At 49.3% G+C, this 14,434-nt stretch overlaps 1 protein-coding gene across 1 annotated transcript in view; it reads left to right on the forward strand.

The window, feature by feature from the left end:
• Positions 1–14,434, forward strand: part of LOC308309590 (RIMS-binding protein 2-like) — a gene marked incomplete at both ends in the record, with an annotated part of 107,618 nt that overhangs the window by 86,406 nt on the left and 6,778 nt on the right. The window contains 4 exon segments of the mRNA XM_080755501.1: positions 845–1,014; positions 2,612–2,780; positions 4,080–4,180; positions 13,395–13,466. Of these exon segments, the coding sequence (XP_080611627.1) occupies positions 845–1,014; positions 2,612–2,780; positions 4,080–4,180; positions 13,395–13,466 (512 nt within the window).

The raw sequence follows: 14,434 nt of genomic DNA on the forward strand, positions 1-14,434 counted from the left end.
ATCAGACACGCAGCAATATTACATATCACGTTATACACTTCCAAGACGATACTTTAGTAATTCGCCATATAGTGTCCACAGTTGCTTCATAATGGTCTTACTGTACATATGCTTGTCTGTCACTTGTGTGTCATCGCCTGTCATGTTGTCCACGTTTCACGTCAATATAATTCCATATTTTGCCCTTCGTTTGTCTGCAGCACAACACTATCCTCCTGGTGGAGCACTTTCTCATGAATGTACTGTATATTGAAATACAAAAGCATTACAAACGACTATATGTGTGCCGTGCGCTAGGGCTTTACGCAACTAGTCGACTATTCAACTAGTCAACTAGTAAAAATCACTAGAAGTGAAAGCCCTAGCGTGCGTGCGCGCAAGGCGGTGTTTGTATTGGTTCGTTGAATGTGTGTCGCACTGAATGACGGAACGGACATGACTGACCAATGAGACGAGAGCGTTTGCATGCCGATAAGAGACGGTTTGCTGGATGATGTTGATAATGAACCTGTCATACGGCGCTGCATGGGGGTCGGTGTATCTCGTAAAAAAAAACAAAAAAAAACACGAAGACATTCCCGTTTGTTTCATTTCAAACTTGAACACGGAAGCGTGTTTTATCAACATGCCTCACAAGAATGCACACGACACGATCCTATGTGTGGCTTGTGGAACACATGCCACAGTTGCTTTGGTCAAGAGAAAACACACACCATTCCTTGTATATAGGGAAGAGCTCTGGAATCTACTCATTTTATGCACCTATTATGCTCAATGGTTTGATGGCATTTTTTTGGTACCTTTTTTTTTAATGTTTTGTTTCCCCCCCCGATGTTAATTCAAGACGGATACAGGGATCGGGATCGCCGCTCCCCTCCGTACTACGACGAGGCGGAGACCGAGGAGTCCTTTCGAATCTTCGTGGCGCTCTTTGACTACGACCCTCTCTCCATGTCCCCCAACCCGGACGCGGCTGACGAGGAGCTGCCCTTCAAAGAGGGGCAAATTATTAGGGTGTGTGTTTTGTCTTTGAAGAAGAGACATCCAATTTGAATATTCACGACCATTGGTTTTACTTAATTGGCGCCGTGTGTGTGTGTGTGCGTGTGTGTGTGTGTGTGTGTGTGTGTGTGTGTGTGTGTGTGTGTGTGTGTGTGTGTGTGTGCGTGTGTGTGTGTGTGTGTGTGTGTGTGTGTGTGCGCCGTTGAGGCCCTCCGGTGTATCCAATGTAGTTGTTATTTAGTCACGAGCTGTTGTTAATACTTTGCTAATAGTTTAATTGAATCAGAAATATCATGTTAATATATAGGCACGTCGGCGGTGGCTCAGCGGTATAGAGTGGCCGGATGGGAGAACCGCAAGGCTCCCCAGTTCGAACCCTGCGGGCTCCACCCAGAGTTAGTGTCGAAGTGTCCTTGAGCAAAGACTCTGAGCCCCTAATTGCTCCCGGTGAGCAGGTTGGTGCCTTCATGCCTTGCATGGTTTCCTCCGACATCGGGGGGCGTGTTGTGTGCGTGTGCGTGTGCGTGAGCGCGAATTGGTGAATGTAATCCGAAATCTATGTAAAGCAAGCGCCTTGGATAACCCATTCTGACCTGAGATCAGATTCATACGAGGTTTCCACTGGACAACACACTGGTCTGATGAACCCATTCTGACCTGAGATCAGATTCTAAAAATGTCAGTCGTTCTTCGATTTTTCAAAAATAGCAGACCTACAAGCTCGTAGCGCGCCACTCGGTGGCGCGCTACGAGCTTGTAGATCTGCTATTTTTCAATAGCTAAAGCATAACATGATGCTAACACCAAAACGGGTTCCCGGTCAGAATGGGATAAAGGTGCTATATGCATGCACCACTTACCATTCACACAGTATGCCTATTCAAATATTTCGGAAAATAAATGAGATGAAAAGTAGCAACAGCTTGTGACTAAACGACGACCGCATTGGGTCCATTGGACCCACAAGGGTATAGCTTCTTCTTCTTCTTCCGTTTTCCCATTCTGAGGTCAAGGTTTTTCCAGTCGACGGACGGGGGGGGGGGACGGACGATAACTGTTGTTTTTGGCAGCCAATTTCTATTTTAGTTTTAGTCATAGTCTCTTGAATAGTTTTCACTTAGTTTTAGTCGCATTTTAGTCACCCCGGAATGTTCTAGTGTTCAGTCTAGTTTGAGTCGACTAAATGTCATACGATTTCAGTCGACTAAATCTACAGTTGATTTTTTTGTCGACTAAAATGTGTTTTGACAGGCCTTGATGTCGCCGTGATGACATATTTTACACTTTGGTTGCATGCTGAAAATAGCAGATATACAATCGTCGTGCGATTGTATATCTGCTATTTTCAGCATGCAACCCAGCAAAAAACTGGATCTCTTGTCCACTATAGTCCCTTCCTAACATTTTAGTCCAGTTTTTATTTGTTGACAAAATTGTCAGTATTTTTAGTCTTATAGTTTTAGTCATCAGAGATTAGTTTTGATTTAGTTTTAGTCGGTGAAAAAAGGTAGTCGACGAACATTTTTTGTCTTGGTTTTAGTCGAGGAAAACAACACTGCTCCTGTGTGTGTCCCGTCCCGTCCCCGTCCCCCCCCCCGCCGTTGTACAGGTGTACGGCGACAAGGACACCGACGGCTTCTACCGAGGAGACGTGCGGGGCAGGGTGGGGCTGATCCCGTGCAACATGGTGTCCGAGATCAGGGCCGAGGACCAGGAGACCATGGAGCAGCTCATGAAGCAGGGCTTCCTGCCGCTGAACACGCCCGTGGACAGAATAGGTATATAACTTTAAACCCATTCTGACCTGAGATCAGATTCATTCGAGGTTTCCACTGGACACACACTGACACACACGCTGGTCTGATTAAACCCATTCTGACCCGAGATCAGATTCTAGATTCGAGCTTGTATAGACACACTGCCAGACTCGGACTATACCGGTCAAGGTGCCTGGACCGCTGAGCCACGGCCCAGGCTGACAACTTTGTCTTTTAAATACTTTCCTCATAATAACAGCTATTGTGAGTATATATACAGCAGCTGCTGCGGGTTAAATGCTTGTTTGTTAACGTGGCCTTCCATTGTGCCTCTCCAGAGCAGAACAGGTTTGTTAACGTGTTTGTTAACGTGTTTGTTAACGTGTTTTTGTTAGCGTGGCCTTCCATTGTGCCTCTCCAGAGCAGAACAGGTTTGTTAACGTGTTTGTTAACGTGTTTTTGTTAGCGTGGCCTTCCATTGTGCCTCTCCAGAGCAGAACAGGTTTGTTAACGTGTTTGTTAACGTGTTTGTTAACATGTGTTTGTTAACGTGGCCTTCCATTGTGCCTCTCCAGAGCAGAACAGGTTTGTTAACGTGTTTGTTAACGTGTTTTTGTTAGCGTGGCCTTCCATTGTGCCTCTCCAGAGCAGAACAGGTTTGTTAACGTGTTTGTTAACGTGTTTTTGTTAGCGTGGCCTTCCATTGTGCCTCTCCAGAGCAGAACAGGTTTGTTAACGTGTTTGTTAACGTGTTTTTGTTAGCGTGGCCTTCCATTGTGCCTCTCCAGAGCAGAACAGGTTTGTTAACGTGTTTGTTAACGTGTTTTTGTTAGCGTGGCCTTCCATTGTGCCTCTCCAGAGCAGAACAGGTTTGTTAACGTGTTTGTTAACGTGTTTTTGTTAGCGTGGCCTTCCATTGTGCCTCTCCAGAGCAGAACAGGTTTGTTAACGTGTTTGTTAACGTGTTTTTGTTAGCGTGGCCTTCCATTGTGCCTCTCCAGAGCAGAACAGGTTTGTTAACGTGTTTGTTAACGTGTTTTTGTTAGCGTGGCCTTCCATTGTGCCTCTCAAGAGCAGAACAGGTTTGTTAACGTGTTTTTGTTAGCGTGGCCTTCCATTGTGCCTCTCCAGAGCAGAACAGGTTTGTTAACGTGTTTTTGTTAGCGTGGCCTTCCATTGTGCCTCTCCAGAGCAGAACAGGTTTGTTAACGTGTTTTTGTTAACGTGACCTTCCATTGTGCCTCTCCAGAGCAGAACAGGTTTGTTAACGTGTTTGTTAACGTGTTTTTGTTAACGTGGCCTTCCATTGTGCCTCTCCAGAGCAGAACAGGCGAGGCCAACGTCGGGACCAGGCCTCTCGGAGGATGGTCGCCCTGTACGACTACGACCCGAGGGAAAGCTCCCCAAATGTCGATGTCGAGGTACCTTTATACTGTCATTACGGTAGACAACACGCTCACACACAAACACACGCACGCACGCACGCGCCAGTGTTGTTTTCGTCGACTAAAACTTTTTTCACTGACAAAAAAAAACGAATGGAAACTAAATGAAAACCAAGCTATGACGACTAAAACTAAGACTAAACCTATTGACAATTTTGTCAACAAATAAAAACTAGACTAAAATGTTAGGAAGGGACTAGTGGACAAGAGATCCAGTACAAGTCATTTTACACTTTGTAGATCGGCTATTTTCAGAAAGTGTAAAATCGCAAGTTATCTATATAACTATGGTTCTATGAATACCGGATGACCGCCAGAGGCGGTGTTTTCAACACCTGGATATACATCACGCGCTCGCGCATTGGTCGAAAATTTATACCAACACTGTCACTCGTGACCACCTGTGGCGTGCACCACCCATATAGGTGCCCACGCCACAGGGATCATCCTCATGAAATCTTTTCGTCGGGATTCTGAGTGACAATGAACTCTGGCGGTCATCCGGTATTCATAGAACCATAGTTATATAGATAACTTGCGTTCTATTACATACCTACTGACCGCCAGAGGCGGTGTTTTCAACACCTGGATGACTCATACCAACAAGGTCACGAGGAATCTGCACTCACCGAACCTCAGTTGCAGGTTGAAGAGGCGGACAGCACTGCCGTCGCCACAGGGTGAGAGGTGGTCACATTCACCCTGTAGAAGCGGGCAAACGTGCACGAAGAGGCCCATGTCGCTGCAGCACAGATATCGGCCAGCGGGACACCCCTCAACGCGGCCCAGGAGGTGGAGACACTCCGAGTTGAGTGGCACCTGACAGGGGGAGCCGGCAGGCCCCGGTGCTTGTAGGCCTGCAAAACTGCGTCCACCACCCAGTGGGAAAGCCGTTGTTTAGAGACGGCACGCCCCTTTCTGTGTCCTCCATAGCACAGGAAGAGGGCGTCTGACTTCCGAAAGCCTGTCGTCCTGGCGATGTACTGCCTCAGGACCCGGATGGGACACAGCCCAGCGGCAGGGAATAGCCCCTCCGCTCCCGGCTGCGGGGTGAAAGCCGCCAACCTGACTGGCTGGTTGACGTGAAAGGCTGAGATCCTCTTGGGGAGAAAAGAGGGGTTGGGCCACAGTGTGACCACAGATCCGTCCGCAGCCCACCTAACACACTCGTTAGCTACTGACAGGGCATGGAGCTCCCCCACCCGCTTGGCGGATGTGATGGCAAGGAGGAAGGCAGTCTTGACTGATAACCACTTGAGGTCAGCTTGCTCCAGTGGCTCGAAAGGTGCTGAGCACAGGGCTTCCAGCACCATAGGCAAGTCCCATGAAGGCACTCGGGTGACGTGTGGGGGGTGCAACCTGACGGCCCCTTTCAGGAAGCTACCCACCCATGGGTGAGACCACAGGGTACGCCCGTCGACTGGCACATGCCGGGCTGAAATGGCGGCCAGATACACTTTCACTGTATTGGGCTGAAGACTCTTATCCAGCAGTGTCTGCAGGTAGCGGAGCAGCACCGGGACAGAGCACGTGGCTGGGTCCACACATTGTTCCTCACACCAGCCAGAGAACAGCTTCCATCTGTTCGCATAAAGCGCTCTAGTGGAGGGCGCCCTAGCGCTGAGTATGGTGCGGACAACTGAAGGATCACAGGAGTTTAGTAGGAGGTCCGGCCCTTCAGGGGCCAAACATGGAGCTTGAGTCGGTCCGGACAGGGGTGCCAGATGCGGCCCCCTACTTGAGAGAGGAGATCCTGCCTCGACGGCAGAGGCCAAGGCGTCCCGTCGAGGAGTTGCTGGATCATGGGGAACCAAATCCTCCCAGGCCAGTATGGTGCCACCAGCAGCACTGCGTGCCCGTCTGTGGCTATCCTGTGCAGTGTGAGCTTGATTAGTGGGAATGGAGGGAACGCGTACAGCAGACCGTCCCGAGGCCAGGGGTGGGCCAGTGCGTCTTGCCCCAACGGGCTGGATGGTTCGGTCAGGGAGAACCACTGGGGACAGTGCGTCGACGCGCTCGAGGCGAACAGGTCCACTCCAGCTTTCCCGAATCTCCTCCATATCTCCCGAACCACTGCGGGATTCAGCCTCCATTCCCCCGGAGGAGGGCATCCACGTGAAAGCAGGTCTGCAGCCTGGTTGTTCAGCCCTGGGAGATGCACCGCTCTGAGACTCGCCAAGCGAGGGAACGCCCACCGAAGGAGTCTCTGGGCCTCCAGCAGAGACTGCTCGGATCTGACGCCTCCCTGATGGTTTACATGGTAAACAGTGGACGTATTGTCTGTCCTGACAAGGACGTGTTTCCCTTCTAGGGCAGGGAGGAAGTGCCTGAGGGCAAGCCACACTGTACGGAGCTCGAGTACATTTATGTGCTGCTGCCTCCGCTGAGGGTCCCAGGTCCCTCTGACAGTTCTGTGTTCCCACACGGCCCCCCAGCCTGAGAGGGACGCATCCGTCACAATAACCTCCCGGCGGGAGGGTATTGAGCCCAAGACTACCCCGCGGCAAAGGTCTTGCCGTTTTCTCCAAGGATCCAGCAATCGCCGGCACTGGCTGGATGTACTCACCAGCCTCTTCTGGTGCCTCTTGGGGTCGAGGCCCAAGGCGTTGGTCCACCTCTGTAGAGGGCGCAAAGAAAGAAGCCCCAGGGGCACGATTGTGGATGCAGCCGTCAGCATGCCTAGCAACCTGAGGAGCTGGCCATATGTCACCCTTGTACCCCCTTGGACACGGGAGACAAGCTCCAGGATGTCGTCCACCCGCCGCGGGGAGGGGCAAGCTTTCATCGAGACAGAGTTGATGGCGATGCCGATGAAAACTACGTTCTGCCGGGGAGTCAGAGAGCTCTTGGTGAAATTCACTGTGAGTCCCAGTTGTTTCACATGGTCCAGAAGGGCAGCCGTGTCGCAGAGCACCCTCTCTCGACTCGAGGCGGCCAGGAGCCAGTCGTCCAGGTATGGAAGGATCCGCATACCTCTGGCTTGTAGCGGGGCAAGCGCTGCTGCCATGCACCTGGTGAAGACCCGGGGGGAGAGAGAGAGCCCGAACGGGAGCACCCGGAATTGGTAAGCCTGCCCCATGAAGGCAAAGCGAAGGAACTCCCTGTGGTGTGGTGCCACTGGCACGTGGAAATAAGCATCTTTTAGGTCGATGCTCGTGAACCAGTCGTTGGCTGACACGGACTGGAGAACGTCCACCGTTCGCAGCATCCGAAAAGAAAACACCTTCAGGTACTGGTTCAGTCGCCTGAGGTCGAGGATCGGCCGAAGCCTGCCATCCTTTTTTGGAACTAGAAAGTAAAAAGAGTAGTACCCTCTTAGTTGAGCTGCACCAGGTACACTTTCTATGGCTCCCTTTTGTAGGAGCTCTGTAATTTCTTGACTGAGGGCTTGAGCCTTCAGTGGGTCGTCGACCATGGTCATTCTTACCCCATTGAATGGCGGGGGCCGACGTCTGAACTGGATCCTGTAGCCCCTGGATAGTGTCGATAGCACCCAAGGGTCTGGGGTTAAGGCTTCCCAGCAGGTGAGATGTTGTGGGGTGAACCTGCTGGGGCCTGGGTCCGGGGGGTCACGTCCGACTCCCCCGGGCCTGAGATGGTCCGGAGAAACGCCTGTTAGAGGCCCCACGCCTAGGCGCCCTGCCTGTGGGTGCCCGAAAGGAAGGCTGCGGGGGGTTCTGTTGGGGTCGGCTCTGCCGAGGGAAGGAACCTCTGCCCCTCGAGGAACGTCTACCGTTCGCGGCTGGGTAGGAAGGAGCCGAGTATCTGCCAGCCCGGGGCGCAGACCTGCCAGATCCCTGACGCAGGTCAGCGTACTGCTTCCTGGACTTCCGTGCCTGTACACTACGCTCCAGGGCTTCTTGAGCTGCGGGTCCAAACACCTCCCCTGGGACGACAGGCAGCTTTAGGAGCGAATCCCTGCATCTGCTCGACAATGGGGACTGGGCGAGCCAAACCTGGCGACGGGCCATGGTCAGAGTGGACATCAGTCTTCCAAGTTCCCTGGTCATATAGGCAAAGGTCCTGAGGGAAACATCGCTCAGGCTCTGTGTCGGGGCATCCGCCCCCGCCGTCTGGAGAGACTGGGATAGGGCCAGGACTAGATGAGAAAGGGAGTTGCCGAAACGCGCCATACGAGCTGCTGTGTCGTAGCTCTTTGTCAGGAAGTCGTCCGTGACTCTGCACTGCGCTCGTGGACAACGAGCATCAGGCCTGAGGGCCTCGTCTGGGGACACTACCAGAGAGGCAATGGTCTCACCAATTGGAGGCATGCGGTCCAAACCCAATGCGGCCGCACCCTCCATGGTCGACAAGGCCCTGCAGTCCCGTGGGACGTGGAGCCTGGACTTCGGGTCCCCCCAAGACGACTGGAGTTCCCTTATGAAGTCTGCAGAGGGAGGCACACTGAAGGGCGCCGGCTGTTCAGTGTCCTTAAAAAAGGCATTTTGAATTGGGGCTGTATTCCCAGAGGCGTCAAGCCCCAGCCGTGACAACGCCACCAGGATGGTCTGCCTGGTTAAAGAGACTTCGTCCCCAGGCATCCGAGCAGCATCCCCCTCCGACGCCAGAGAACTCGTCTCTGAGTAGTGGAGCGAATGTGCCCCCCCCTCGTCCTCTTCCTGGTCCTCAAGACTAGTGAAGAGGGAGTCAGAGGCTGTGATGGAAATGGCATCTTCATCTCGCTCTCTGACCTCCCTGGCATGACCATAGAGGTCATCTCCGCCCCGGCGCCGAGGCACTGAAGCCATTGTATCGGCGGTAGGGACACCAGGCTGCAGATTGAGCAGGAGGGCCTTAATCTGCGCAAATTCAGAGGCCAACGTGTCCACCTTGTGGGCCAAGGGGTCATCGCTGGTGACAGTGGCTTCTTTAACCACAGTGGCTACTTTGGGCTTCTTTGAGCCCTTGGCCATTGCCCCCACACCCTTGCGCTTACGGGGATCACTCACCGGGCTCAAGGTGGGCATTACTGAGCAAGCTGTGTTGCTAAAGAAACTCTCCACTGCAGCCAGCCTCGCAACTCTTGCCGCATAGGGCATGCTGGCACAGTTGGTACAGGCCTCCTCTGTCAGTGCCTGTCTTAGATGGGCAATGCCGAGGCAGCCCGGGCACATATCATGGCCATCTTCCAGACTCAGTAAGGCTGAGCATTCAGTACAGATGCTGTCCATGATGGCAAGCGGTGGAGCGAGACACACTCTCAGTGCTTATGTTAGATAACGCAGTGGAGCGAGACACACTCTCAGCGTTTGTGTTAGGTGAAGCGAGACACACTCTCAGTGCTTATGTTAGATAACGCAGTGGAGCGAGACACACTCTCAGCGTTTGTGTTAGGTGAAGCGAGACACACTCTCAGTGCTTATGTTAGATAACGCAGTGGAGCGAGACACACTCTCAGCGTTTGCGTTAGGTGATGCGGTGGAGCGAGACACACTCTCGGTGCTTATGTAGATAATGCAGTGGAGCGAGACACACTCTCAGTGCTTGTGTTAGGTGAAGCGAGACACACTCTCAGTGCTTATGTTAGATAACGCAGTGGAGCGAGACACACTCTCAGCGTTTGCGTTAGGTGATGCGGTGGAGCGAGACACACTCTCGGTGCTTATGTAGATAATGCAGTGGAGCGAGACACACTCTCAGTGCTTGTGTTAGGTGACGGTACGCCGTGACAGTTGCCAAGGCAGCGGAGCGAGGGACACTCTCTTAATGCCTATATGGGCACTACCCGAAACGGCACTGAATGAGTTATATTAATTAATTAACTGAAGTATTCACACCGTATCAGCCCTTTCTGAGATACGGTGGCAGGCTGCAGAGCGTAGGGCACTCTCAAAGCCTATATATATATATTAATGCCAGAATAGAACAGTCAATTAATAAGAAGTAAATCAAGTCAGCCCTCTGTGTTGAATGGATTAACCAAAAAATAACCACACTGTAGCAGCCCTTGCTGAAATACAGTGGCAGGCGGCAGAGCCAAGCCTATATTAATGCAAAAAGAACAGGGCAATTAATAAGAAATAAATCAAATCAGCCCTCTGCGTTGACTGGATTAACCAATACAACCAACGATAACCACACCGTAGCAGCCCTTGCTGAACTACAGTGGCAGGCGGCAGAGCCAAGCCTATATTAAAGCCAAAATAGAACAGGGCAATTAATAAGAAATACCATGGCACTGGCAGGCAACGCTGTCAATGCCTATTCAACTTTTAAACGGGACAGTAACCCAGTAGACTACAACGATAGGGGTGGAGGAGGTACACTCTCGCTGCTCACGTCAGCAGCACAAACACAGCACGCAAACGTGCGGCGCCGGTTTCAAACACGTTGACAAACAATAGTAGGACGTAATCAAAATACTATCCAGCTACGACAGCGGAGGAGCGAGGGACACTCTCGTTGCTACGTTAGCACAAACACACGTTGTCAAACAACAGTAGGAAGTAATCCATATACTATCCAGCTACAACGATAGCGGAGGAGCGAGGGACACTCTCGTTGCTACGTTAGCACAAACACACGCTGTCAACAACAGTAGAAAGTAATAAATATACTATCCAGCTACAACGATAGCGGTGGAGCGAGGGACACTCCTGTTGCTCACGTTAGCATAAACACAGCGCGCAAACATGCGGCGCCGGTTCCAAACACAGTTGTCAACAACAGTACAAAGAATAGGTTACTCACGTGCGAGCTGCTCACAGAAACACTTCGTTGTTCCTACAGAACGCACGCCAGCAGCGGCGGCGGGGCGGGAGGCACCCTCAATGCTGCAGTCTGTCACTTCAACTTACCTCACAGTGACAAAGTTATCGAACATCCGTATCGAACGCACGGGGGGAACCCCAGTCATGAAACAAAGCAAACAAACCACGCGTCTCAGGAGGGCACAAGGCAGCTCCAACCGCGTCGGTTTTGAGACACCAAAGCGTAGCTGTTCTAGTTTCCAACGACCTGCGCTTTCGAGGCGAAAAGATGAAAGAGGATGATCCCTGTGGCGTGGGCACCTATATGGGTGGTGCACGCCACAGGTGGTCACGAGTGACAGTGTTGGTATAAATTTTCGACCAATGCGCGAGCGCGTGATGTATATCCAGGTGTTGAAAACACCGCCTCTGGCGGTCAGTAGGTATGTAATAGAACAGCCATTACAACGGCATCAAGACCCGCCAAAATACATCTTAGTCGATAATAAGAATAAAAGCAATGAATACATTCAGATCAGTGCGGTCACCTATGTGACAGGTGCCAGCTGAAAGTGCCTCAACTCGCCAGAATGAAATGGTCTAAAATGGTCAAAATAAAATCGTTTTTTTTTTTATGTGATTTTCTTTTTTTTTCATATTAAGACAGTTTGAATGTTGAAGAAGGTTTTTATTCCAACAGATTGTTCATTTGGGCAAATTAAACGTATACATTTATATGTCAAAGTAGGCTTGTTTTTTAACAATGTTTTGGGGCCGGAGAAGCGCAGTTCTGAGATTTGCATGTTGTTTTCGATTGGTCCTGAGATCTCTTTGTTCTGAGGTTTCACGCTCTGGTCACCGCCCATTAGCGTGCTTGTGTGTTTATAAACACAGAATTATTCTACATGGCTATAGTATGGAGGAGCTTTTGGGTTATACTTTACAGGAAAATAAACAAAACCACGTAGCTACACGCTCAAATACGCTTCCCAGCCTGGAGAATAGACTTCCACCATCACACAACAACAGGCTAAAAGCTAGCTAGCCTAGTTAGCTAGCTGTCTGTGTGTCGTGTGTTAACAGAGGGACATTGTCTTAACTGCTGAGATGTTGTCATAAGCATCTAAACACATGTTTTCACTCCTAAAATGTATAAAACTAATAATACATGTGAAACGTTGCCCGTTAGTGCTATATTGCTTCATAGCCATGGTGGTCCCATGGAAGAGTGTTGCTGCTTATTCTTGTTCTTTTCCTCCAGCCGCAAAGAGCCAAAATAACTCGTCTTTTCTTTAAATCATAACTCGCTCATTTTTTGCTCATTTAAAAAAATTCAAAATACTATATAAACTACGAAATTCGGGCTTTCATTTTGTATATAGATCGTTTGTGTAGGCCGTCTCTACGAAACGGTATCAAGTGAAAAGGAAATGTCGGAAAATCGTTTTTTGTAAAAGATCGTCAAATATATGGCCGTTAGTACTGTTAATTCAACATCCGGTGAGGGGAGGATACGGATTGTGTATGGAAATCAGCGCATACAGTGGGTGGGCTTTAGACCGGATGTAAGCCACATCCACTAAATGTACACTAAATAGAAATAGTATAGCCTACTGCAGCTATTTACAACCAGGTAGTGTATAAGTGAAATTGAACACTTAAATTAGTATTTAATACTTGAATACTTATACTTAGTATTTAATACTTAGTACTTTCAAAAGGGTTTATTGGGGCACCTTACAAATTGCATTGTTTGTTTAAACAGTGTCAGTGTTTCTATATTGCACTGTTGACAGCTAAAACGTTCTAAGGTGGTCATTGTGGGTGGAGTTAAGTACCTATTGTCCCTCCCATTGTCACACCCATTTCTATCCAGCTCTAAGGTGTTAAAAATGTTGTGAATATTGAAAGGGACTTTTCTCAGCTTTGGGTGAAAGGCCCCAATCATTTTAAAATGGTTATATCTCCTTCAATTATTGTCCAATTTCATTGAATGATACATCATATGAAAGCTTACATTCTGTACTTTAATAATCTGTAATAATCTGTAATCTGTAAAAATCGAGTTGAGGCTCTTTTTGCTGGCACCTGTCACCTATATGCACACTTTGCACATGCTAAAAGGTCTTTAGTCCCCTTTTAAAAGCGCCCGAGGCCCGGCGGTCCCAGAGGTTATTGTCCTTTTTGCCTTTGAGTAACATACAGTTATGGCCCCTGAACTCTCATAGGTTACGTTCATTTTCAACACGCTGAATGAAAGGAAAGAGAACACTACTCTCTTCATATCAAGCCCCAATGTGCTGCCAGCTGATACACTACCACACTCCTTGGGCTCCATTATTTATTCTGTTAATTTATATTGACCGTAGTTTGGTTTGGTTGGGCCCAATCCGTTCCCGTACTAGAGTTTGTGCTAGTTCAGGGATAGGTCTTACTGTACCTCACAGACAGAACATACAGTGTACACACTCTCCCTCTGTTTATGTCTCCGTTTCCTATAGGCTGAATTGACATTCTGCGCTGGGGACATCATAGCCGTCTGTGGGGATATCGACGAAGATGGCTTCTATTATGTGAGTGACCCCGCCGCATCACAGTTTAGCATTATCATCCTCCATTCTGGGCCCTGGTTGTTTTGAGCATTATGTTATACTTTAGCTATTGAAAAATAGCAGATCTACAAGCTCATAGTTTGCTCTATTTTTGAGAAAATGTGGCCCAAATGTTTGAATATATACGTTTTTAACTCAAATCTTTGCTTCTGGGGGGGGGGGGTCCCTTGAACAACATATTTTCAGATGGGGGTCATATTTTTGGGAGTCCTTGACATGAAATTGTTTGAGAACGACTGACATAGAAACATGGGTTGTTCCGAAAACCGTCAGGACTTAGAAGGCATTTGTATAGAATCGTTCCCGGGTCTAAATGGGTTTTAACCCATTCTGACCTGAGATCAGATTCATACGAGGTTTCAACGGGACACACACTGGTCCGATTAACCCATTCTGACCTGAGATCAGATTCTAAAAATGTCAGTCGTTCTTCGATTTTTCCAAAAATAGCAGACCTACAAGCTCTTAGCGCGCCACTCGGTGGCGCGCTATGAGCTTGTAGATCTGCTATTTTTCAATAGCTAAAGCATAACATGATGCCAACACCAAAATGGGTGCCCGGTCAGAATGGGTTAAAGGACCACTTCACCACTCTTCAACCCATCTTCATTATAATAGGTCCTCACTAATAATCGTGATTAAATGGCACGATTTTGTTTCTCTTAGGAGGGCAGTTTAGAAACCGTCCTCCAGTGACATCATCATTAGGCAGATTTTTTTTTTTAAACAAGATTATTTTACAAAAATGTTTAGATTTTCATTATCGTGAGAACGATATGGCTTCCATTTTCGCATTGCAACTTTCGCAGGACTAGAAAGCCTGCCGTTTCTAATATTAGCTTGTATTCCCCACCGATGATGTCACTGGAGGACGGTTCCTGAGCTGCCCACGGACCGAGTAGAAAATAATTGCGCCATTTTTTTTCCAC

Source organism: Protomyctophum bolini (assembly GCF_963924005.1).
Source record: "Protomyctophum bolini genome assembly, chromosome: 22".
Taxonomy (NCBI): domain Eukaryota; kingdom Metazoa; phylum Chordata; class Actinopteri; order Myctophiformes; family Myctophidae; genus Protomyctophum; species Protomyctophum bolini.